General features: G+C 46.7%; 1 protein-coding gene across 10 annotated transcripts in view; it reads right to left on the bottom strand.

The window, feature by feature from the left end:
- Positions 1-4,272: 4,272 nt before the first annotated feature.
- BCOR (BCL6 corepressor) overlaps positions 4,273-27,237 on the bottom strand; it is a 79,619-nt gene continuing 56,654 nt past the window's right edge. For all 10 annotated transcript variants that reach the window (XM_040585319.1, XM_040585326.1, XM_040585328.1 and 7 more), the window contains 7 exons: positions 21,753-22,081; positions 21,154-21,423; positions 15,300-15,466; positions 8,168-8,313; positions 6,923-7,000; positions 6,563-6,713; positions 4,273-5,392 (listed from right to left, as the gene is read on the bottom strand). In XM_040585319.1, coding sequence (XP_040441253.1) covers positions 5,098-5,392; positions 6,563-6,713; positions 6,923-7,000; positions 8,168-8,313; positions 15,300-15,466; positions 21,154-21,423; positions 21,753-22,081 — 1,436 coding nt within the window. In that variant the 3' untranslated portion in view covers positions 4,273-5,097. The remainder of the gene's footprint in view (positions 5,393-6,562; positions 6,714-6,922; positions 7,001-8,167; positions 8,314-15,299; positions 15,467-21,153; positions 21,424-21,752; positions 22,082-27,237) is intronic.

The following is a 27,237-nucleotide window of genomic DNA, read 5'->3' as shown; positions in this document are numbered from 1 at the left end:
AGCAGTTAGGATTGATTAATTGATTTCTACATTAAACAGGTATTCCTGCTCAATTATTGGCAGGTTTGTTAATGGATTACTATTTAAATGATTCTGATTTTTTAAATTACATGTTATTTTATAGATGCACATTTACTTAAAAAAAAGAGCACCCCTTACATCTATTAACATATTAAAGAGAAAATAAAACATTCAGGCTGATATAATGCACAATGTGGCATTACTCTGGGTGCTTCCTAAGCTAGGGAAATCTTATTTGTTTAATAATAAGTTGGTCATGAATATGCAAATCTGTATCAGTGCAGTACCTCACTGCTGTCACTATTAATGAGTTGCAAATTAATGTGACAACAAAAGGAAAATCTATTTAGTGGCAGATTTGTGGTTCATACCTGGCTCAAGAGTGCAATCGTCTACAGTTGTGTTGGTCTGCTGGAGCAAAATCTGCACATGGTGTGGACAAGGTTTGCTTCAGGGCTGGCAAATCAGAAACAAACAACATACCGCCTTCACCCCCAAGGGTAGAAGGCAGCGTTGGTCCTAATGATCCATCACACTTAACTTGCAGCAAAATACAATCTCTTCACTCTGCAATCATGGTGAACCCATGCAAAGCACACTAACCAGTAAAATGCAGAAGTAGCAAGACTGATGTAGGTGGGAAGACAGCGTGGACATCTAGACATGGTACTTAAAGAGAACTTAATTTTCTTCAGATCTGCTTGGGGATTTTTTCCCCTGACAACACTACAAGCTCACAAAGCAAAACTTGCTGGATTCCAGTCCCTTTGTTCTTCTGCCCCCGCTTCTAGCAGAAATGTAATAGTGAATAAGCATATTTAGAAAAGACCTAATATATATCTTCACAACTGTGGCAATCAACTCTTCTGTCTTGGGCAGTGATGCCAAGCCCTCTCCTACCAACACTGGACCATACTGAAATGAAAATATGATGCTCTGCAAACAATTTTAAAATATGATACTGTTTTTTCAGTTAGCTTGCATCTGTACAAATTGAAAGTAGCAATCTGTGCCTTTTTCCTATACAAACTGGAGAAATTATGCTGAACATTTACTAGCAGCCCCACCGAGCCTGGGAATGGCAGCTGCCTGCATTTACCACCCCTTGACACCTTGTTCATATTAATGCACAAACCATGGGTCTCATCTATAGTTTTGTTATTTAACACAGAAATGAAGGGAGGAGTCAGCTTCAAGCTCTTTGATTCATGGGGCGAGCTTGGCCCCTGGGAGCAGTTTTGAAGACAATTTCCATTCTGCTTCTGTGATCCTGCAAGCTAGAAGCTAGGTCAGGCTTCCAGTGGGCATCTGGGCTCTCTCCTTTTAGCAGACTGCTCCCCACAGAGCACAAACAAGGGCCAAACACCTCTGGCCCTTGCTTGCCACTCACTGATTCAATGTCTTTGGAGCAAGTCTCCATCTAGACCACCAGAGCAAAACGGGGGAGACAGCAAAGCAGAAGAAATGAGAAGTGTCCAGAGGGAGAAATAACACAACAGAAACTCCCAGGGCCAACCCTACTATGCAGAACCCACTCCACTGCATAAGGCAAGGGAGGAGTTCAGTATTTTGCATCCTCAGCAGCATCACTTACCTCAGGAGAAACTTCCCGGCACTGCTGATGCTGTGACTCCCCCCCTCCCTGCCAGGCAGCCAGCCTAGAGCCTCCTGTTTCCTGGGACTTCCCAGCCAGCACCAAGTAAAAGTTTGACGAAGGAGACTCCCTTCAGTGAGGCTCACCTGGCTGCTCTAGCTGGAAATGGGTTGTTTCCTATTGCAGCAGTGGTTCTTAAACACCTCCACAGGGCAGCACAACCTCCCAGCCAGAAAAATCCAAGTGATAAGCAGGGGAAATTCAAGAAAACACTTTGGCTTGGGCCCCAACAGCATCAGCGCTACACTTCCACCTTGCAGAAGGCAGGACACAGGATTGGCAGGGTTTTACCGTCCCCAAAGGCAGCGTTTCTGTTTCCTTTTTTTTTTATTAAGCTGGAGCAATGCCAGTGGTGTGAAGCATCTTTGGCCCAAGGAGGATGCACAGGAAAGCGCTTTAAAGGAGAGCAGCGTGAATCCAGAAGCTGAAATGCTGAACATCAGCCCCAGCCCTGCCCTGCCATGCTGGCTGGAGCTAGCTCAGTCCCTGGCTCCGAGCCATGCACCACCCAGCCAGCCCCGGTGCTGGCAAGGCAGCCAGCATTTCGACTCCCCTGCCTATACTCGCTGTCACCGAGTTCACTCCCTGCCAGCACACCACCATCTCTCCTCTCCCCAAGGTAACATTCCCCCAGACTTGCCTACTGCTAAACTACGTATGCAGCCAGCCTCTCCCATGACAGACTCCCCCAACCCATCCAGAACAGGGTCGGCCAAGCCAGCTTCATGTGCCCAGCAGCACAGGATGCTGCCCTACTCTGTGGAACCCTCCATGCTCTCTCAAGCACCCTCCCACATTAAAGTCTTTTAAGAAAAGTACATCCTAGAAGATAAAATGGTTGTGTTATGTCAAGGGGCAGCACTGCGATCAGGTGTTCCCCGCCACGACCCTATTTTTAGAGCACAGACAGGCCTCAGGGCAGGCACACACTTGCGTTACAACAGCATGAGGCCGTTTCTGTATTTGAGCACAGATGCGAGTGCCAGCATGGAGAAGGCCCAACTGTACTACTCAGTGGAGATAGTAGAAAACTGACTAAGCGGAGATGTTCGGGGAGCACGTGCTCAATGTCATTTGAGGAGGAGCTGGCCAAAAGAGGAAGCTGCGTCAATCTTCTATTTGCCTTCGGGGCACGGCGAGAAGTGAGGTGTCTGCCATGCACCCCTGGAAGCAGTATGCAGGTGATTTATGCTCAGCTCAAACCATCCAAGTGTTAGGCAATTGATCAGATAAAGGTGCCCGTAACAATTGTTTTTAACGTTCTTCCTTGTCTTAGTTTTTCTGCCCCACATCTGTTTTCTGGGAAAAGCAGGGGGTAAAATCAGCTGCCACTGGAGAGCAGGGATGTCTGCGTTTCGGTTCCTTGCAAACCTGAAGGATGGCTTAAAAGGAAATCCAGGGTGTGCGTTAAGCCATATAGGAGAGATCATCATCACCCTTACCCAATGTCTGGAGAAAGAGGTCAGTGGTTGCGTTAGGACTAAAAATTGTCCCGTGCAGAAAGGGGACTTCAGCTGCCAGCAGCAGACAGCTGTCAGATCCCTCTCTTGCCTCTTGGCTCAGCTACAAAACCACCTTACCCCCAAGAAGCAGTCCCGTGGTAAGCCACACAGTACAAACATTTCACAAAAGACTCGACGGCAATGTGCCACAAGAGGCATCAGCTCTGTGTCTTTCCCTCTCAGGCACCTTCAGGAATGAGGCATCATTCTTCCTTACCTTCAGGATGAGGATAATTCACACCCTTTCTTAAGCTCCCCCAAGAGCAAAGATTGAACCTGCAGGATGCTGTCCATTAAAATCAAGACCTCTGAGCCTCACTGCTCCAGATGGAAAAACTTTTTCCCAAATGCTTTCCTCAGATGGACCAGATGCTGAAGACCCTTTTGGTGGGTGTCCTGGCCCTCATCAGAAGAGCAGCACAATTTAAACATCTCAGCTTGAAGCATTTGGCTATCACAGGACATACTCCTGTTAAAAACAACCCCAAAGCAGAACTTAAAAAAAAGAGTTTGGGTTCACAGCAAGAACATCTTTCCACAAGGGGAAGGGCAGACCCAGACCCTTAAGAGAGGGCCTGCCCAAGCCCAGGGAAACCAGCCTCTTAGGCACAAGTTCCCGAGTTGTGTAAAAGTGACATTCTGGTCACTGTCCCTTTAGATACGCCCCCGCAAAGTGTGCTCACAGCTTTAACACTCCACATTAAAACTGAAGCATTTACCCTGGTACGATTTTCCTCTGCTCTGCACATACCACTGAAAAGAGAATTCAGTCAATTCAACTTACAGCAATGACAAAGGAGGAAAAATAATTGAACCTATTCACAATTCTTTAAGTAAAAGGCAATGCAGAAAGTATTGTGAATACCACTTTCAAACCTCTATCCCACAAAAGGCGCCCGCCCAATGTTTTCTTGTAACCTTGAATTTAGAAAGCCAATGCAGATTCTACCTCAGATTTCATCAGCTGCTCGCTGGCACCTGTGCCAGCTCTGCTCCGCTCAGAGAACCGCTCATGGAGCCTCATTTCATAAACATTAATGAGCTGGAGCTCATTTCGCATCCAAGCACAGAATTAATGGGAGTCACTTCAGCCTCTTCATTTCTCAACAGTTTTATTGCCTTTAAGAAAATTTTTGTAAAATATAAATACAAAGGCAGGAGATTTACTTACAAAGTTAAAACACAGATCTCAAACATAAACACACAATTCAGAAAATTTAGTTTATGTACAGTTTCAAGCAACTTCAACATATGTTAGTTTTTCAATATTTTACAAGGTACAGAAAAAATAGTTCAAAGTCTTCTTTAAATAAAGAGCATAAAATGTTTAAACATATATAAACAATCCGGTTTGATGTGTGAAAACTAAATTTCACAGCTTTTAAATTAGGATATAAAAGTTCTTACAATTAGTTGATGCGTATGGATATGGTTTAATTTATATTACAAACTATTGAATTATATTCAATAGTGCTTACCTGGCCAAAGCAGGTAATTCTGTAAACAAAAAAACAAAAATAATATCACCAAGTGCCTTACCGAATTCTATCTCCCAAACAAGCCACACGACTTTGATCACATCACCTAGAAAAAAGTATGTTCTGTGTAATCAGTGCTTTGTATGAAACAAAGTCAATGTGTGTGTGTTCTTTAAAAAAAAAATGTGTTCCAAGTAATAACAAACTTATCCCAAAGCCTGTGTGCATTTAAAGAAACATTATATAACAATTTTGTAAAAACTGATTGAAGTTAAAAAAAAATTCTTCCAAAATCCATCCAACTGGAATTCAGATCTCTTATATAAAGGAAAGATATTTTCATATTTAATAGTGTCCTTTCTTTACAGAAACATTTTCATTTGAACACATATACATAAAGAAGTAACTGTATAGAGCACTGTACATTAAATGGCCTGATGGTTCACCAGAGGATGTCGAAGGGAGGGTCCTCATGCGGATGCAACCAGTGAAGCGAGGAGCCGAGCAAAGTCTTGAGTTCGCTTGTAAACTCTACCAAGTCCAACAGCTCTTTGCTCTCCGGGTTAAAAGCTTCAAGGTCCATAGCGCAAGAGAACAACTGGCTGAGGGAAGTCTGTTTGTAAAACTCTGCCTCTGTGATGGTGACAACTTCCAAATTGGGGAAGTTGCAGCGGAAGATGCGAGATGACATTTTTAGCCTCTTCACCACGTCTGAGAGCAAAAGCCAGTTCCGTGGTCTGTGGAAGCAAAGGAGAAAGAGGCTCCAATAACTGACATTCACTCATGGGCTTCTTGACTCTTCACCGTATTGCTGTGACAGACCCTCCCCGACTGTACCCACACAAACAACGCCCCTGAAATCAAGGCCATCACCCACAGGGTGGAATACAACAGATGTGCAGGCGTGTATGTATTTACTCACAGTACCACTGCCTGCAGCTTTGGGGAAGGAGGGGGAGGTACTGGAGCCTATAAACCCAGGGTTCACGAGCACACGTGTGCGTCTGCAGCCATCCTGAGACGGCTGCTCATACAGTTAAAGGTTTGCCTGGCTGAGCCTGACTCTCATTTAGCAAGGTAGAAGATGGCTTATAGTTATAACCAGAAATTTCAGCACCTCTGACTTCCAGAGATGCCAATCTTAAATATGTCAACAGAGGGTTGTTTTTCTCAGATTAAGAATACATTTTTTTAAATTCATTCTTCATACTTGTCCACTTCAGAGAACTCATTACATCCATCACTCAAATAATAAAAACACATTAAAACCTGCACTCCTAAAAGATTAATATTTAAAACTATTTTTCCCACATCTGTCATCAAAATTGGTGCAAATGACAAATGGTAGCTATTTACAAAGCTAATTTATAACTTGAATACAACAGATAATAAAATTTTCCAGGTCTCTGCTTATTATTAAGTATCATAGCATCTTCTGTAAGATGCTCATTTGTTTGATCCTATTCAGAGCTTTAAACCAGTTTTGCTACAAAGACCAGAACACCAGTAACAATGTCATTGCGTCATCCACAAAAGCACGCCCACTTAGCAATACAGAAAAGCCTATTAACTAAAATTGAGAACACCTTACAAACAAATATAAGTGCTGCAAGCACTTGTAGTTTGGGATGTTATACCAAGGTGCCTGCGTGGGACAAGGGAAGGAATCTGTGTTCAAACGTCACTCATCCTGCTCGGGAGTATGGCACTCAAACCGCAGCCCTGACAAGGCAGCCTCTCCCCCTCTCACCTCCTATTCGCTTATTCTAAAAAAGCCTGGCAGGTAACGGAGTTGCGTTGTCATTCACATTACATAAACACAAACTTTCCCCCACAAACACAAACAGCTACCATCCCAAGTAGATCATCTCCGCTTATTTTACGCCAAAACCTGTATTTGTTCTTACCCCTGAGAGAGACACACTTGAATGTTGTAACACGGCAAGGGAGGCTCATCCGAAAATTCAAATTCAAACACATCGCTAAACCCATCTTCATCTTCATCACCTGGGCCGGGAGGATTTGCCAAGATGTCAAATCCAGATTCATCTTTTGGATCTAAATAAAATTGAATAAAGGTGCCAAGTCAGCATTGAAGAGACTGTTGCAGGTCTTGCTTTTTCTTCCAATAACGTGATCTGTAAATAAAATCAGTTTGCTTCCTTCCTAGCTTCCTCCGCCATAAAAACAAAACAGCCCCCACCCTCACGTACTGCATGTTTTGAAAGTCTCCGCATACAAAGAAATAAAGGATAACATTTGCTCACCACACACAGAGCTGCCATAGAAATCCCAGTACAAACCAGGGTCATCAACACTTCGACCTTGCAGGTCAGTTAAATACTCTGGAGAGGAAAAAACAACAACAAAAACATACTGATGAGAACAAAAAGCTGGCAAGTGTAGCAGACCGTGTGTCATACAGTCTGACTATGCATCTTCCATACCTTCCATCAAAAATCCCCATACCATGTTCCTGATGCACATGCTATAAACAACAGCATATACATAACATTCTCACAAATATTCCTGGAATTTACTTTTCTCCTGCATCCTTTCTGCCATCTCAACAAATAATGACCCATCACATCAAATAACCACCCCAAGGTCTAACAGCGACAGACCCAACCTGAAGTTTCAGAAACCGAGAGTGGCAGTTTATTTTTGTGAAAGATAGGATGTACTACACTTTTTAGCCTGCACAGTTAGCTATTCTGGACACCAGTTTGGGAGTTTTCCCACACAGATACACTCAGAAGATATAGTTCTTTTCTACAGACATAATTTGGGAGATTTGCTAGCTGAGTTGATGAAAAGATACTGGAATTCAAGATGCTACGAAGTCCAAGATACTGGACTTTACTAAAAGTCATGATACACTATGCACTTTCTACACTGCTCCATTCGAACAGGTAAGTAGATGAGCACTTAAACTCATCCACTGTGAACACTGCAAACATTTTCAGAGCTAAGTTATTAGGGAATGCAAGTATCTTTATCCAAAACTAACAGGAAAAAAAAGTAAAACCACGTTAGAACATGGACATCTTTAAGCACAAGAGCCTTTAAGAGCATTTCAGACATGAGGCAGAACTTGCAAAAATACAAGTACTGAAAGGACAAAAAGCAAGACCACAGGAAACAAACAAACAAAAAAAGATTATGTTTAACAAACAGCTATTCAATTTGGCAAGTTTATTTTCATTTCAAGCAGAAAACTGAAGGCACTGAAACAGCCTGCTGACCATCTACCTATCTATCAAATCTGATAGTGCCATAATCCTTATGACTTATTAAGAGTTTCAATTAGAAGGAGCCTCCATGCATGGGGGCTGCATGCTTCCCACCTGCAGCCACTGCGTTTTCACAGGCAGAGAGGGAATTACTGCAGCCTACCCTAACACTACTCCTTGGCATGGAGCCGTCCCCACCAGGCAACAAGGACTATGGGAGCAGGGAATATCCCTCCACTTGCCACGACCAGCGAAGCCCCACATAATGTGGCCACATACCTGTGAGGAAGGTCTCCATGAGCTCACTGTGGGTCATTTTCACAATGGTCCTCCCAGAGTAGGTTGCAAGTGTTGGATCAGCACCATAAGACAGTAACAAGCGGACAATTTCCAAGTGATCATTTTCAACTGCATCATGGATTGGTCTAGGGGGAAATAAAAAAGATCATAGTGTTACGTTTTGACTCAATAGTATTATGCAAATGTGTCTGACAAGAAACTTCTGACTTCGGATCAAAGTTATTTATAGCAAATAACACTATTAATACAGCTGCCAATCACCTTATTGTCAGTTTTACTTGCACATCATCCCCTCCCCTCTTTGTCTTTTCACAGTCAGACTGCTCAGGGCAGATATTGCTGTTACATCTATTCATTGCCATACATATTTCGAGGGCCAGTAAAATAATTACAGCGCTGTAACAGAAAGCAGGAGTTTGCATGAAGCCTCACAAACGTAATTTTGCTGCAAGTCACTCCACTGTTCCAAATCTCTGCCAATTCAACAGCGCGCTGTGGCGTAAGGCCTCATCTAGCTTGCCTCTGGGCAGGCACAGAGATCAGTTACCCAAAGCTCTGAAATTATGTACACAGAAATAAGTTACGAAAATTTGCTAGGAATTACACTTCTGTGCTATACCCTCTTTAAACAGTACTTGTGAACATATTTGCAGCACAATCCAACCCTTCTACTCAGAGAACTGAAAAACATGTTATTTTAAGTTCAGTCCACCCAGAAATTAACGCATTTTACACGGCATGAGCAATCTATACAAGCTCAGACATAGATTTTGTGAGCCTACAGAAGGATTATTCATTAATACACATGCCTGCAATTCCAGGTTTAGAATTCCTTATCGCTAATTATAAATCGCATTAACTTTTGCCTTTAAAATTGATTATACGTAACAGGGAGTTGTCTGGAAGTAGAACATATTACCCTTCAGACTAATGAAGACGTGTTAAAATCCCATCTTTTCCTTAGACAGTGACGAGCAGGGAACTGAAAGTGGAGTCAAATGCATGGCCCGTGATCATGCAGCTTGACTCTATACCCCTTTAGACTGCCACCACCACTGCCCCACAACAAGGCTTCCAAGCTCTCAAGCAGATCTATTAAAAGGCAAAAGAAGTAAGCGAGGACTGTAACCAGGACCGCACATACTGCCTTCCTAGAAACCTTTCAGAATGACATTACAAGAATGTCATCTGGAAGCACAGACAAGCAAACCCCTCGGCTCCATCTACCAATCTGCCAAGCAACACTTGGGTAACAACCAGGGCTTAAACTCCCTCCTGCAAAGAGGCCAAATCCCACCGCTTCTGCTGCACGCAGCAACGGCCCCACCATGTCACCACTGCCCTGGTACAGACGGCCATCCACGTGAGCTCAGGGCAGAGCTCCTTCCTCTGCAGGAGGAAGCAGGTCAAACCAGTCAGAAGAGGAAGGCACACGACCATATTCCTATCTATCACACAGCACTGCTGGTAGCAGGGGGGCTCTAATCCATCTCAGAAAGAATATTCCAACTGTGTTTACTCAAAGTACTTTCCAGTAGGCTGTGACTTAAGGTGATTAACATCTGTCACACGTGAGGCACTCTTGCTTGCCCCCATCTTGCTGGAAAGCTGCACGCAGTTTTGTTTTTAACATATGCATCCTATATTGATACAAGAGAGGTGCACTTGGGAGTTTGCAGCTTGATGGCTATGGAAAGAGGGCTTATCCCACACTGCCAGCCTCCTGCGCACCCCCAGGCAACCAACACAGTGAACAAGCAGGTGACCCTCAAGCTGCTGAGTGCAGTCCTCAACCCAGCTCGTGCCACCCCTCAGACCCCTGGCACCAGAGCATGCAACATGTGTACATGCACGTGCATGTCAAAGCCCAAAATGCTGCTCTTTGGAAAGCCACTTTCAAATTTTAAGACCAGAGAGGTCTATGAGGATCAGTTACACAGGGTCAGGATATCCCTTCTCAATTTCACAGGGACTGCTCTTAACATAACACCCAAACTATGTGATGCCCTTGAAACAGAGTGCTGGACAAGCCAGCATCCCTGAGGCTCCCTGCAAGCCTCACCCTCCCACCTCCACCTACTGACTCGGTGCTTCCACACAAGGACTGCTGCAGCATCACGTGCCTATGCAGCACCCGGCACATCCAGGATCTGGCCAGGGCTAAACATCCCAAGTGATCACAAAAGGTAACGAACAACAGGGGTGCTGCTGACACCAAGGCTGAAGAAGTATTGGGTGTTTCTGGCTGCCAGCAAGCATCTGAGGGCTGAGCTGTGGGGTCACGACATTTTGAGCATCTACAACAGGAAAGATCAGCCTTGCTGCAAACCCTCCAGTCCCCCACTGGGCATGAAGCATCCCTGGCTGAAAGTCTGGCAACAGGCAGCATGAACAGATGAGAGCTATGGCTGCCGCCAAATGCTGGGGACGCTTTCCCCCCCCCCCACTCCTTTACTTTACTTGAGTCTTTAATTTTGAACTGTGTTCCATTTTATTTTAAATCCAGAATTAGGATTTTCTGGTTTGGGGGTGGGGGTGGAGAGTGTTGTTAGTTTATTGGTTTGTGGGAATTTTTGTGTGGGTTTTTTTTTTCTTGAACTGACTTACCTAAGTGGCTTTTGAAGCAGTAATGAATTCAAGATGATCCCTTAACTTATTAAAAACAGCATCTAAATCACCACGCAGTGTTTCAATCGATTTAACAACACCCGGATGAGTTTATTAAAGGGCGCCTGGGCATTCTGTGGGAAGGAAAAACGGCAGCGCCTGGGCTGTAACCCCGGGATGGGATTCCCTCTCCCTTTCTACGTGTCACCCAGCCTGGTTCAGTGGTGCAAACAGAGGCAGGGGTAGCAGGGCAGGCAGCAGGGCAGGCAGACCCAGCTTTGTCACCTGCCAGCGCACAGGGAGGCCACCCTGGGCATGAGGCAGGACTTTATAGAGGCAAGGGGGAGGAAAGGCGCAGTAAAGCCGCATGGAAGGAGGAAGAACAATAAACAGAAGGAAGAGACGAAAGGGAAGAAAACACTGGCAAGGAGCAGGGGAAAAAAAAGGAGATTCCCATAGATAAGGCAGGGGGAAAAAGGCAGTAACAGAGCACTGACAGACTCTTTTACGGGCTAGCACAGCTTCTTGGCAAGCTCAAGAGCAGGACCACGCAAAGGCACAGCTACTTGTTTGCTTCTCCCACCAGGGCTGGCAGAGGAGGGAGTATTTTTCAGTCTTGGCAGAGTTTAACCATCCTCTTTGTAGGATGCAAAAGTGACTACTGGAGTCGGCAACTCTTTCAGATGTGAAAAAAAAGATCATCCCTGGGAGCCCTCTCCTGAGCTGCTTTGCCCATATAATCTTTTCTGCCCTCAGCATGGTGGAAATAAACACTCTCTATCCCTAATGATATAGTTAATGGTAGAACAGCTCATTTCTAAAACAAATACTTCAAAAGGCCCCAGAAGGATCTGGGGACATTCGAAAGCTGCAATATCCTACAGGAGACACACATCCCAACCCTCTCTTGTGTACCGTCAAATTCTTCCTACTATTTTTACCACTACTAGAGTTAGGAAAACATTTCACTGGGGGTTTATCATTCCACCACCAAAATTATAAACTATTTAAGCCAGTCAGGGTTTCTCTCAGCCTTTCAGGCACCACCAGAATTTTCCTCATTGCAGTAAGAGGTCTCATAACTCGCTGAGCAATACCGTATCTTGGCATCTTATTTTTACCCCCATCTACTCTATCATGCAATGCTGCCCCATGGAAGAGGCAAGGCACAAGTTACAGGAGGGCAGCTATGCCGGCTGCCTCTTCTTTAACGCAATTAGCTGCTGGAGGGTATTGCTCTGCCAAGACCAGCTGAAAGGACACAGGAAGAGAGCCATCTTGGCATGGTCCTCCCAGGGAAAAAATAAAAAAGGCTGAGCTCATCAGCCGCCAGCAAGAAGGATAAAGCAAAACTGGCTACAGAGAATGAATCTAGCAAGCTAACTCTGAAGCAAAGGAGAGGCCTCACTAACAGGCAGGAGATGCCTGTATTTTTGGCATGCAGCTTTGTTTTTGAAGTGGTGCCGGTTCAGCTAGGGCATGCTGTGGAGGCAAGAGGAGAACAAGGAGATAAAGCCAAATACACTGGACGACCATCCTTGCCAATGTCAGGCACTGGTCATCGAACCCCCTTGTTGAGCTACTGCACTTCCTGGGGTCCTGTCAGGGAAGGAAAGCCTCACCTCTTAAGCACAGTCTATTATTATTTATAGGTAAGACGATTAAGAGCCCTTAGTGGCTGTGGCACCTCTGAGACAGGTCTTAAAGATCTCGCCCTGTTCTACAATAATCTTTGATTAGCCACTAATTCAGCCGCAGAGTGCTTGTGTATTCAGGGTCTGCAGGCACTGCACTTGGAGAGCCATCATCAACACAGAGTTTAAGGGGAAAACCACAGAAGACGGCTGTACTTAACCTGACCAGATGTGCCCTTAACAGGGCAGAGAGGGACACTGTACACTGCAGGCAGCAGTACGCATGCAGGCAGAGCCCCAGCGCTGAGCTGAGGGTGAAGGGAAGGATTGCACCATACCTACACACACACCCCCCACCCCGATGCCCTCACCTTCTTGCCCAGCCACTACAGTCTGGCGCTTTGTTTGGGTTTGGGTTCACCAAGGTTTCTGATAGTATCAGGAACCAGAGGCTGACAGCCTACCTGATCTACTGAACTCACAACAGACTGGCTGCATAGGTACATAAAAGGCAACACCAGAGCAAGAGGGTCGGGTCTTTGCTTCACTTTCAAAACTTGAACACACACATGCAAAACCACCACTTTGATCAGAGCGCCCACAGCACTCCAGGTAGGACTGAAAGGAGAGATGCACACTTTGCAAAACTCTCCTACATCGTTCACATTCACATGGACATTTTGTTCAGACCGAAGCCATATCCTCACTTGTCACAACTTTTCAGAGTGTCCTCCAAAAAGCTGACCACAGAGGCAGCTGGCAGCAAGTAACGCAGACCGAAGCTTCAGGCAGCTGGGATCCAAGTGACACCCCAGGCTGTCACATTAACAAAGGCAGCGTATGCAATTACATTACAGCTCGTGCAATTACAGCACTCCTCTATGTGGATTTACACTAACTGGCTGAATCAAACTGAACATCCACTGTTACTGTCTCAAGACTTGAGAGCTTCCAGCGCTACCAGAAATACCTTTGGCTAGTGGGCTTGTGAGATGGTGGATGGAGGGGACAATAAGGAACATTCAGCATAGTTAAAGAAGAAGGGGGGAGGGGGGAGGGGAAGGCTTTGATTTTTTGGATTTAAGATTTTAGTATCTTACTTATTAAGAGAAAAATGGGGTTTGTCTTATGAATGTCATGATTTGCTTTACAGAGACAGGGAAGTCTGGCCCTACCAAAAGGCAGTGGATAACACTCATCAGAAGTTCCTTACAGAAACTTCTGCTTTCCGTCCTCCCCAACTCAGGGCAGCTAAACCATCTTTCATCTGTGCATTAGATGCGTTTTGGATTCACACTGTCTGTTGGGCAGCTTTTCAAACAAAAAATAAGTCTGCCATCAAAAAGGAAAGGGAACCACAAGCTGAGTTCTGACATTACCGTCTATGATCAGATCATTACTATGTTCATTTCTAAAATGCATTTTCCCCCCAAAACAACTTTTCAGGGCACACAAGCCAAGTTTCTTTCTTGAAGATCAGCTCCATCTGTGAATCGAAATCAAAGGTGGACTCTGAACTGGTGGGTGATTAGGACCGGTCTGAAACTTCCTGGGGTTAATTTTCTGTATAGCTTATTCCAGCAAGTGAGATAAAAATAATGTAGGGTTCTTTTTATGGCAACTTGCCACTGCTGCATAGGTCAGGTATGAAAGCTGAAGACAGCAGAAAATGTGGGGCTGTTTGTCAGCCTAGAGAGTTGAGACTTCTTACAAAGAAGTGGGAGACAGAAGGAATCTGGCAATCCAGCCAGAGCTTCAATGCTTCTCCAGAAACGTTTCCTTTGGGCCATGATGGGCCGGTAACGACTGACCATTACCACCATGAACTTCGAATGGACCACCCTAGCCGGCCCTCTTGGGACTTTTGTTTTCCTGACTCCTCCCTTCCCAAGTTAATAAATAAAGAGCTTAAAAACAAAAGAGGTAGACTCTTAGTCATGCTAATCTCACCTGCCTATTTGGATGGTGATAGTGAATGAGATAAACCATTTAAGATAACAAGCTGCTGGAGCTTCACAGAATACAAAGTGACCTGTCCCCAAAATGCATAGACTGGATAACATTCTGCATATGCTAAAGACAAGTGACCCCAAGGTCAGCCCCACAGAGGCGGTCAACGAGGTACTTCAGGAGATGTACATGCAGCATTTCTAGCTCCACAAAGCAAGAAAGAAAAGCTTACTATCTATTCTGCAAGCACAAGAACTCAGCACCCCTACTATTCTATGAAGAAAACTAAAAAAAAAAGCTAATTCAGGATAAAAAAAAAATCAACCCAAAATATCAAAAGAGCAGATAGTTTTAACAGTTCCACAAAACGACACTTTTATATAGCATATATAGGACTTGCACACCCAATCACTGCAAGAGCCTGAAGTGCTCTTCAAAGCAACCCTGCTAACAAGGCAAAGCCCACTGTTGTGGCACAACTCGAAGGACTCGGAGAGCACACAAGCAGGGTTGCATCTCAGGTAATGCTCTTTCCTGCCCTGTCGCTGGCAGTTTCACAAACTCTTGAAGAAAAATAAAGCACAACTTATTAAAATTCCCAGAACAAAAAAAAAAAAATTACACCAAACTCGAAACACAACAAAAGTGTGCCCCCACCGCTATATTAACTGGAGAGCACAGGAAGTCACCGAGTCCGGCATGCTTCTGCCCAAGGACCAGCAATAAGGAGGACACCACGCAAGAGGACCCTGGCAGCATCTGACCTGCTTTGGGGGTTTCATGCAGGACGGGGGATAAGGGGAGGATAAAGGAAAGACATAAAGAGAGAAGGAAGGGGCACTTCCTCTCACCGTTATGGCCTAAGAAACCACTGCCTGGTGGCTGTGGCCACCCAGTGCTGGGCTATGGGTGCTACTAACCTGGTTCCATCCTGAGCACTGCAGTTGACGTCAGCCCCATACTCGAGGAGATGCCTCACGATGCTCAGCCAGCCTCTGGCACAGGCCTCATGCAGGGCACAGTAACCTGCATTGTCGCGATGATTCACATCACACACCTTGTTTTCCAAACAATACAGAACCACTTCCTGGAAACAGGAGGAAAAACAGATACATCGAGTTATTTCTTGCTGCAGTGATGCACAGATTTCTCTTCTTAAAGGAGCTGGGGAGCCTGGGTGGGTGTGTGTGGAAGGCAAAAAGGGGAAAACACAAAATCCCTGTGATATGCCTAAGTTACCCTCTTTGAGTCAGTCAAAAGGAAAACGGGAGCCATTGAAAGCCGTATTTATTCAGGACACAGAGCAGAAACCACGGCTTTCCATGAGCAGATTAGCTTGGACAAAGTGGCACCAAGAGCTGTGCACCCTGCAGGGACCTTCCCGCAGCCCCCAGTGTCAGCAATCGTCACAGAGAGGAAAGGCACAGATTTTTCAGACAAAACTTGCAGCTTTCCACTTCTCAAAACTTCCATGCATAAAGCTAGCAGGAAGGTTTTACTAGTACATCTGCATTTTTTAGCAGAAAATTCTGCAAGCACAACAGCAGCACAGCCGACGTCAGTTTGATTTTAAAAAGAAAAAGTGCATGACCCGAAACAAAACACATTTAAGACACACAAAGAACGGTTTGCTATTCACAAACAAAAAAAAGCCCGGCTCTATCAAGATCGGGGAAATCCCATTTTCACCCACCCTGGTTTTCTGCATGCAGAACTAAAGCCAGGCGCCAGGTTCCAATAACGAGCCCGGCGCCGTGGGAAGCCATGTGAATTTAACACAATTCATCTTGCAGTCAAATATACCACGGTCGAGAGCCTAGGCCAGACTCAGCTCTACGCTGTTGTGCAGCCTTGAAACAATGACTGCTCCATCACTCAACCAAAAATTTAGGATGGTGCGAGTCTTCCTTGATTTGTGTCAGATGCAAAAGAAAAAAACCTACCCATTTCTAAGTGACACTGTACGTATAAAATAGCCCCTGCGTTCCCAGATTAGCAGCAAGCCATTAATTTTGCATTTGCTCCTCCTGAAGGCTGAGTGACATCTTCGCAAAGCCAGATAGGGCATGGAGAAGGCAAGTGTTTGCCTTGCCAAAACAAGAGAATAAAACAACTGCTGGGTGTGATGCATTTATTCTTCCCGTTTTGAAATCTACCGGAAAGCCCGCAATAATCTGTTCTCTGGGTATACCTGACCTGAGAGCTGGTATCTAGGATACAGCATGAAGCTGCTCTTTTAGCAGGCCCTCACTAAACAAGCTGAAGTGGGGAGCTAATGAGCTGCCCCGTCCCAGGCACCAGAGCATCCCCCTCACCTGCCACCGGACCACCTACACCTGATGCACCCATCGGTTTAACCTGGGATCCCCACAGACCCGCCTCCCAGCGAACAGGGGGCTCTTCATGTTCCTGCTTACCAGCCCGAAGCCCAAAATCAGTTCAGAATGGATGCTTTTTACCCTGCACTTCCTCAATCCCATAAGAAAGGGCTGTGCAAAATTATACCCTGGAGGTATGAATTTTCCTTCAAAACCAGACCACCCCGACAGGCAAATTAGCAGATGGATATAGGTAGCAGAAGCAGCTGCCATATTCAGTTCCACTTTTAGCATGCAGTTACCATTTAGAATAGATTCTGCAACTCAAAATAAAAGCCCTTTCATCTATTTTTGTAAAAAGGAAAGGCTCGTCGTAGGGCAGAATACCTACTACTGGACGAAAAGGACAATTTTGTCGGGCAATTCTGTGTTAAGAGGCTATAAGAAGAATGTCATTAACCACAAAATGTAACCATAAAGACCATAAAACTCTACATTGTTAATTAATTAAATGCCTCATTAACTTTTTTTAACATGATTTATTCAATTTTCAAAAAAAATTAAGCCATCGCTGCAGAATACAGGAACATGTGGTGCTACAAACACACTTTTGGTTTCATAAGCATCTCTCACTAACATTAGAGAAAGGCTGTGAAAGTGCCACAGGGCAATTTAATGTCTGTACAGGTGCTCTATTTAAACCAGCAATGTGAAAATCACTCGCAGTTAATCCAAAGAGTCAAGCTAGCACATCACCAGGCAAGGTATGTGCCACCACAGCTTCTGCTGCCTGCAGTTTGTTAGACAAATTGCAAACAGTAGCGTTAAAAGGTGCATGCAAATATGCATGCTCCATCCTCACCTAACAAAGAGATGCCCTTCCCTTTACTGTCTCCCACCCATGCCCTGCAGCAGCTCCTGCCCCTTTTCCAAGGGAAGGGGTCACCATCCCCCTGCGCATCCCCCATACCCTGGGAGCACACGCTGCCACCAAGAAGCACTATTGCCCTCCACTTAACCTCGAAACATGGCCCTTGGGCAAGGCATTATAAAGCTGAGCCATAAGGCTTCACCACAGCCATGCCAAGTCCCAGAAATATGCTCGGGGCGATGCTCATTCCCAGGCAGGGTGCAGGAGCTCCCTAGGGGAGCTATGCAAGGGCAGGATGACGCTCAGAAGCTCCTGCTCCTGCAGCAGAGCCACTGGGGACCCAGCGCCAGACCCTCGGTGTGAAGCATCCCCAGGGCCAGATATTCTTCCCCTGCCTAGGTAAGCCCTGTCTTCCTGAGCATTTAAAACGCCTGGAAACAAACACCATCTTTCCCCAACCCCTATCACACACCACATATTCCTCTAATTTCACTGCCTTCCTAGGCAAGATTTAATCCCAAATTCACCAGAGAACTTTCCAAGTCCAGTCACACACCAAAAAGCAACAAACGGCACAAAGACAGCCAGTGTTTCCTCTCCCATCAAATTCATTACGCAAGCCTTTTGTAATTTTTTTCCCCAGAAGACTCTACGCTCCCTATAATTCCCCCTTCACAAAAAGTAAATTACAGTTTTAAGACTACTATTATCTCAAGTCATTTGTTTCAAATGGGGAAAACCAAATGGATTTGAGAGCGCCCATACACTGGGATGGGTTGTTAATACCCTGATGAAGCAAGGCTTGGCGCAGAAGCCTAGCGAAGGAAAGGCAAAGCTTCCCACCAGCTTCAGCAGGGTTTTGCTCAGACCCTATGGATTTCCAGAGCCAAAGACCGTTTGCCACACTGCCGTTAAGTAGCCTTGTTAGCTGCAGCCCTACAATTTATCTGACCAGACACATTTGTCCTTCGACATTTCACTCTCACATCAGTTTTCACATGCAAAATTCTAACAGCTTGTGTCCTCCTCCTGCAACTATCCGGAGCACAACTGCACCGTGCGACTGAGTAGGGCAGAGGCACCTGAGCTAGCAGCACTTGGATGCCCTGTGGGTCCAGGAGCGATATATACAGCTCGTCAGCACCTTTGCATGCTTAAGGTGCCAGCACTGCCTCCGGGTTTGGGGTGGGATCTCTGCATGGCCGCAGGGCCCTGCGCAAAGGCAGGCAGGCAGGCAGGCTGCCAAGGGCAGGCACAAGATCATCCAGTCTCAGGGCAGAGCTGTCAGGGCTGCTCTGTCCCATACAGCATTCCTGCCACTGTCAGGGCTCAGTGGTGCCCCGTGGTGCCAGCCACTTCCAGCTCCCAAGTCCTGCATCAGCACTCAGCATCCCTCTTTAAGCTGTGGCCCTGGTGACGCAAACTCGTCTGCCTCCTCTGCCACCAAGCTGGCAGGGGGCCACTGGGCTACCCACTGCCACCACAGCAGCTATGAGAAGCCTTCATGTGCCTGTGAGCATCCAACACTCCCACTTCAGCAACGACCCCTGGCCATGGCACCGCAACCACCAAAGGCTGCTGCCCCACTAACGAAGATGGCAGAAAACAGATGTGTGCAGCTACCACAGGTCACAGATCAGCAAATTACTTTGACCCATCGATACATATTTATTTATTTATTTCTAATAGAGGAACCTGTAACTTTTTGACCATTATAATCTTTCTGGCGGCAGAGGAAATTCAGCTTTCTACTAACTGCAGTAGTCTAGTCACTAGCAAGAAAAACACCACAGCTACATAGCTTCCATGACTGACCAAACTATCACAGCTCAACACAGGCCAAATAAAGCCATGACAGGGTGGCACAACCACCCACTGCTCTGGGCCTTGAAAGACACAGGCAATGCTGGATCCTAGCAGCAGCTCAGGCACATGGACTGGGCTCTCCTCTCTGCCCCATGCTCTGCCAACAACAGGACCCACTGTTGTGCTATCAATGCCAGCCAAACAATCAAGTCAAACCAATTGGAATATTTAAGCCTGTGAAAAACGTGGTGTTCACTTGTACTTCCGGGTGAATTCAAGTCAGAAAATCGAAATCCCCAATCAGCTGATGGTGGGAAGGCATGGTGAGCACACAAGGTTACCTCAGGGTCACAGGAACCCCACCTCGGTAAGCCCTGGCACCCCCAGCTTTCTGCAACCAGCCCACTCAGGGCCAATGCTGTAGAGAGCTCCCACCATCAGCAAAGCAAACAGAGCACTCAGCCCCTGCTCGAGCAAGACCTCAGCCCATCACCAAGTTTCAGAGCTGCTCGCATCGAGCCGTGCTCAATGGAGCACACCAGGCACAGAAAGCAAAATGCCCAAGTGTACTCACCCTGACACACACCACGCAGGAAGAAAATACACACCAACAGCCTGGAGCACACACTAGACCACATTTTGATTTTGGATCCATAGGAAATGTTAGGTCCATAGGAAATTAAATCATTTACATTATGGAGATTACCATAGCAACGTTGCAACAACCACTTCTCCTCTTCCTAGCTACAGCTGAAGTGCTCTGGGTTAGAAGAAGCCTTTGTCTAGGGTAAACACAACCCTTCCAACAAATACTGTCTTCCAGAGCTGGAGAAGGCCCCTCTTCACACAAAGCTCTCCAGCTCTACAAAGGCCTTTTCGAGGTTTCAACAAATCCCTGAGGCTGGGCAGGCCCCACCTGGGCCCGGGCTGATGCCACCTTCCAGCACAGGGCTCAAGCCCTACTCCGAGGTCCAAGCAGCCCTCCCATTGCCAAGGCAAATGCTGCAGCCATGCCGAAGCCAGCAATTGCTCTCTGCAATGAAATGCCTTCTTGCAAGATGTGAAGTTGAGCAACAACGACACTCATACCTACGTGCCCCTATTTCCCCAATAAAAGCGTGCTTCAAAACAGCAGAGCTAGGGGATTCACTGGTTTCTGATTTTTGTAGCAACAGGAGGGCTGTTTCATTAGACAACATTGCTTGGCGTAGCTGGAACAGCTCTAGACTCTGAGCACAAAGCATGCAGAGAACCAAGAAGCATCTGATCATGCAAGAGGACACTCCAAGCACTACATCCCACATCATGTACCAGACACTCCGTGGAGAAAAAAAGAGCAAAAGGAAAAACCCTTCCTCTAAACTACACTTCTTCACAAATAACAAAAGCAAAAATTGTACAGCTCAGTAAAGATCACCGTAAAGACTACTAAAAAAAACCAACCAACATTAATTCTGTTTGCAGATGGTTTATATTTAAACTGAAGCAAGGGTTACCAATAAAACTTTACCCTTTGCCCGTTCACACAGGATGCTGCTTACCCTGTGTCCCCACCAGCTGACCCAGCAGCGATGGGGACCCATTCCCACAGCAACCTGTCCCAGGCCCCACACGCTGGAGAAGGGAATGCACCAAGGGGGGCGTGGGGACCAAATGTCAATGACCAAATTCAAAGCTGCTGCTTTGCAAAATTTCCATCTATGAAACTGTAAAGAGGGGTTTAACTTTTGAATTTTTTTAAAAAAATCATCATCCTGCAGGGCGCCGAGGGACCCTTACCTCGTACCCAAGGCGTGCTGCCCGCTGCAGCAGCGTTTCCCCCGCGTTCTTATTGACAATAAGCCTCCGCGCTTCAGGCGGCATGGGCCGGCTCGGGGTGGTCTCCTGAGGGGGGCTTGCAATCGGCAGCTGTGAGGGCTGTGAGACGGGTAGTAATGAGGGAGTCTGCTGCAGGCGATCGTACAGCTTCTGCTCATATGATTTGGCTGGTGAGGAGTCGCAGTCTGAAGTAGGCTCTGGTCGCTTTCTGACTTTCCTCGTTACCGTGACCTGTCAAAACCATTATGTGGGGGTTTTTTATCCTCATTTTCACAATATAGCGATGGGATTATATTTTGCCAGCAGAGAATTACGCTTTCCTACTCATACTTCATTTTTTAAGAAAGACCTGGTACAGCTTTTAAATGCAAGATGCCTCACCCTCTACAATAGTGCCTTTAACTTGGGTTAAGAAAAGCAAATACAAAATGTGCAAAGCATCCACAGGCGAATCTAAATGCATTCCCCGCTACCCTGCATGCATGACAGCGCATTAGTTTTAAGCAGGCTGGCTCTGCCTTCTGAGAGGCTGGTGGACAATTAAGTCTAAATAAAGATACCTTATCTTCAGCATTTTCGATATCTGTGGTGTCATCCCCTGTCAGAGATGACCTCCTTCTCCTCTCCTGCAGTGCCAAGTGTTTTGTTTTACACTGACGTTTCCCTGATGGCTTCTCACACTCGCTGTATTTCTGCAGCAGAGATGCATGTTGGAAATCCTCCTCTTCGTCTGTGTACAGCCCATCTGTCTTCCGGCTTTCTTTAATTTTCTGCTGTTTGGCAGCCAACCTCGAGGCTGGAGTACAGCTTGGCTGAGCCTGCCTTTTGCTGTTTGCATTGGTGGATGAAAGGCTCTTCATGTGCGGAGACACTGGGAATACGGGCAAGCCTAAATAGGAAGGAAAGGCATTACACATTGCATGGTGTGTTAAAAGGAAAACACATTGCTAGCACTTAACACAAGCTCCTCAACTGCTTAAGAGATCTACCAATTACATTTCCAAATCATTAATATTTTAAGCGTTCCACACTCAAATTGTAAATACCATCTTGCCAGTTAACGTTACATCAACAGCTATAATGCCCTGATAAAAATCACTATGTGAAATGCCCTGCACCGGCTGCTGGGGCACAGCAAAAGCCCTACGGTGCCATGCCGTGCCGTGCCAGCTTGGTGCTGCTGCAGCCCAGCCACCACAGGCAGAGCGGAAAGCCGCTGCTGCACCGCCTCGCCAGAGGGAAAACAACTCGCCTCCTTACCTGGAACTGCTTTATCTGAAGGGGAACCAACTCCTCCGGCAGCCTGGGCCCGGCCGGGCTTGTCCGCCCTTGGCAAGGTGTGGTTGCAGGGCAGATAGAAGGATGGTGGGAGAGGAGGGGAAAGCAAGAGAGGTGGGAGCATGGATAAGGTCTTGGTGGGACAGCAGGTGGGGGGGAACGTTGAACTTAGCCCTAAGATGGCAGTAAGATGGGGAACATCTCCTTGGGTAGCATTTTTACTTAGAAAACAAACCAAGAGAAGGAAGGCTACGCAAGGAGCTGTCCCCACAGAAGCCTGTGCAAAGTCTCTTACGAGAAGGGCGGGGATTCCGCAGGAAAAGCCATCGGCTGTGCTTTCCCAAGAACTCCGTCCAGAAGTGAATCCTTCTGTGAGACCAGGAAGCCCTGGGACGTCGGGGAACTAAGACCAGGCCTCTGCCACCTGTGGCAGGACACCGGCAGCGCCAGGTTTCCTCTGGGGATTAGCTCTAACAAGCTGGATCCCACAATGTGGGCCACATGCAAAAAGCATGATGACTTCTTTTTTTTTTTTTTTCTTTTTTTTTTTTTTCAGAGTGCAAGCAGGTTTACAACAAAACAGGGACAGGAAAGTTGACTTTTTATAGTCTGAATTTCCCTTGGGAAGAGAATTGAGGTGACCTCAGAACCAACTCCTCTGCAGAAAAATTAAAGGTTGCTGGAAAGGAAGGGACACTTCAGCCAAACAATACCATGCCACTGAAGGGAAGGTGTAGAAAAAACCCCTGAGCACTTGAAAGAGGCTCCTTTGCTCCAAGAAGTCTCTGAAGCGATCCTACTTTCAGGACAGAAGAGATGGTAGGAGCAAATATGGCAGCTGCTCAGAGAAGAGAGACCTTTATTTAGAGAGACTCAATCCAGAGCCAGTCGGTAAAAAAGAAAATAAAATCTAGATTTCTCTTGGTGGGCAGCTTCACACTTTTGTCTTCCTTTAAATAGATCTGTGAAAGCAACTCGCAGAAGCCTTTCTAGATTAAAGATGAAAACAGAAATCCCTCAGTTCTTTCAAGTCACTTTCTAGAAAAAGATGCATACCATGGCTTGCCAAGCAGATGTCAGGGAATTTACGGGACACACTATGTTGCAGATTGTTCAACAAAAATCCAGTAAGTTTTTTAGCCTTTGCAATCCTGAAGGAAGGCGCCTAGTCGTAGGCTGAGCCTACAGATGCAAGGCTGTCTTTCCAACTCTGCAGACAGCATGAAGTAAGGAGTGTTTAATTCTCCTGTTCACAACTAACCTAATTGGAGTAGCACATGAAAAGCCCAATTCCAATACAGGAGTATCATCATTATCTACTTAGTCACTTACTAAAAAAAACAGCAAAGATGAAAAGCAGCAGCAACGCAGTCTGGTGAGTGCAAAGGGAAGTAAGAAACTGCTGCATGTAGGAAAAACAGAATAGAAAGAAAAAAGCCTCACAGGTCTGGAGAAGGACAGAAATGTCAAAAGCGTGGAGGAAAAAAACACCGGAAGGTAAGCCCGTCCCAAAGAACTGCAGGCTCTGCCACACAGGGATGCCAAGGCATTAAAAGCAGAAGTTTAATCACCACAAAAAAAGCATCCTCCCAGCCTGCAAGTTCCACGTAAACTCTGTGCGCTGCTTTGACCCTCCAAAGTGGTGACAGCAAGCACTAGGCTAAACGTGTGCCGCAGCTAAGAGATGGAGAGTAGCAACACTATGCCCAGGAGCTTCAAGATCAGTAACATTGCAAGGGACCAGCACTATCCAGAAAAAGCCACGTGTCGGCCCGGGAAATGCAAGACAACACAGGCAGAAAAAAGGCAAGTGAATAATCCTGGAATCCCACCCCATCTTTCTGAGCACTACATATGTGAAGGGAGAAGATAAACAAGAGTGAGCAGGAATATCCCCAAATATCCATGGGGAAAAAAAATAAACCAAAAAAAACCCACCCACCCCCAAAAAACCCAAAACCCAGCCTCTGACTGATGTGGGTTGTGGCGAGTCTGACTCAGAGCAGGACCTCCCTCCCTTCCCACAGGAGCAGGCTGCAGAGAGGTCCACGCGGAAAAGCAGCTGCTGCCGCGTCACCTGAATGCTTGCTTGTTCAGCTCCCACCCCGGCAGCTGCCTCCTCCTGCTTGCCAAGCCAGCGGCTGCCGTGCCGCCTGCAACCCGCAGCAGCTCCGAGGGACAGGCAGCGGCTTTCCCAGTGGGCGAGATCCTCCAAACTCCTCTCCTTGGGGCTTTTGTTTCCACGCTGCCTGGGTTTTCTCCTTGTGCCGGGTGAGTGGCTGCAGCTCCCTGGGGGACTGTCAGAACAGCTGGCTACCACACAGTTGGCAGCACCAGGAGGTTATTGCTCAGCTGGGACCCCAGCAGAGGCTGTGTCTCCCGCCTTGGCCACAGGTCCAGGCATGTGGCACAATGCCCTGAGGTTGCAGGCATCCCTATACTCGCAAACCTGCTGCACCCCAGAGAGCTAGCACAGGCAACATCACCTAGCAGGCAGGCTCATAGAATCATAGAATGCTCTGAGTTGGAAGGAACTTTCCAGACCATCTGGTTCCAACCCCCTGCCATGGGCAGGGACACCTTCCACCAGACCAGGTTGCTGACAGCCCCATCCAGCCTGGCCTTGAGCACTGCCAGGGACGGGGCACCCACAGCTTCTCTGGGCAGCCTGTGCCAGTGTCTCACCACCCTCACAGTGAAGAATATTTTCCTTATACCTAATCTAAATCTACCCTCTTCCAGTTTAAAGCCACCTCCCCTTGTCCTGTCACTACATGCCCTTGTACAAAGTCCCTCCCCAGCTTTCCTGTAGCCCCTTCAGGCACTGGGAGGCTGCTGTGAGGTGTCCCCAGAACCCTCTCTTCTCCAGGCTGAACAACCCCACCTCTCTCAGCCTGTCTTCATAGGAGAGTTGCTCCAGTCCTCTGATCACCTTCCTGGCCCTCCTCTGAACTCATTCTAACAAGTCCATGTCCTTCTGATGTTGGGGGCCTCAGAGCTGAACACAGTACTCCAGGTGGGGTCTCATGAGAGCAGAGAAGGGAAGAATCCCCTTCCTCGACCTGCTGGCCATGCTCTTTTGATGCAGCCCAGGATACGGTTGCCTTTTTGGGTTGCAAATACACATTGCTGGATCATGCTGAGCTTCTCATCAAGGAACACCTACCTCCAAGTCCTTCTCCTCAAGGCTGCTCTCATTCCATTCTCTACCCTGAAATTATTTTGGGCAGGCAACATCCTGGCTCTTGTGGTTCTGACCTGCAAGTGAGACTGCAAGGAGGCGACAGCTGAAAGTCACCAGGGGAACACTTCCAGCAGCCACTGCTTGGCCACCCAGACAGCAGACACTGACTGAGTGACAGAGGGGTGACAGCCCGGTGGCAGCTTGCAATGCATGATTCCTCCCACACTAAAATCCCAGGTTGAACACAACTGGAGCAACAAGCCCAGAAGTCAGTATCCTCTATCTTCCTGGAAATGTGCAGAAACAGATGGCAAATCGCCCTGTAGTTAGACTAAGGCTTCACAGGCACAGGGGCAGACCTCGATGCCCTGCTATAGCCTGCTTCTTGGGAAACAACCAGCTTCCCAGCAGCAGACTGCCACGTTCACAATCAGTGCCTGGGCACCAGGAACAGCTGTTCCCAGCCCCAGAGCAAAAAAAAAAGCTGCAAGCAACAGGGTATGTTCTCGTATTCACAGTATCTGATTGTTTAAGAAAAGTTTGTGAACTAGTCCTGGGCAAGAAAGACAAGCCAAAAGTCTCCATCCCCATGCAACTTTCATGCAGAAGATGCTTTGTTGCACAACAGGGGAAAATGTCCTCATCCTAGTGAACTAAGAAAAAGGAAATTCAAAAGTTTACACTTCAACAGGGCTGGAGAAGTGTCAGCAAAGTGATATGAATGATCTCCAGTGCTTCTGCGTAATGAATTGTGAAGCATAATTTAGTCAAGTTTATGGATTTACTGAGGTTTCCAAAAGCAAGAGGTTTTCCATAGCCATGGGACAACTGAATCTGAATGCCTTTGGGAACAGCGCATAAATCTGGAGCCAACTCTTTTTCTTTCCTGCGGTCACGCGTTAGAGAAGCCTGTCACTGCCACGGGAGGCATCGCAGGGTAAAGCTAGAGCATCCTTACACAATGCAGTTTCTTGTTAGTGACCCTCGTTTAATCTCGACAAGGTATCTCTTTCTGAAAACTACAAAGGGGAGCAGGTTGTGAGCAGAGGTGTTTGAGCCAGTATCACGCTTGCCAACGCAGCGCATAAAGCAAGGGAGTAAGAGTCAGAGCTCCTTTTAAACCAAGTTTTGATCCCCTGCTCCATGAATCCTTTGGGAGAACCTTCCCCATCAATCAGCATTAAAGGTTGGGGTTTTCAGCCCCCAGATAACCCTACCACGGGGAAAGATGGGTGAGGAGTTTTAGGAGAGAAGTCGATACTTTTGCCTGTGACTGCTTCGGAGATGCTATCCAGGAAAACTCTCTCACTGATGCAGGACAACCTGGACTCAGTCCTTTCCATGGCTTTGGACAAGAGGATCTTCCCTCCTCATGCTCCTTTCTTTTGAGGAGATCTCAGCTAAGCGGCAGGTTAGGCCAGCTGGAGGGTGAATGTTTACCAGTTCGATGAAGCTCCCAGGTCTGCCAAGGAGAAAGGAGCCCAAACGTCCAACTTGCAGCTTCCCCTCCCAGAAACAGCCTTTCCTCAAAAGTAGGCAAAGGATTTGGAGAGGTAAGAGGAGGAGAGGAAGGAAGAAAATTT

This window comes from Falco naumanni, chromosome 2 (assembly GCF_017639655.2).
Source record: "Falco naumanni isolate bFalNau1 chromosome 2, bFalNau1.pat, whole genome shotgun sequence".
NCBI classification, from domain to species: domain Eukaryota; kingdom Metazoa; phylum Chordata; class Aves; order Falconiformes; family Falconidae; genus Falco; species Falco naumanni.
Note: the sequence above shows the minus strand (reverse complement) of the source record. Positions and strands in the feature narration are given on the sequence as shown.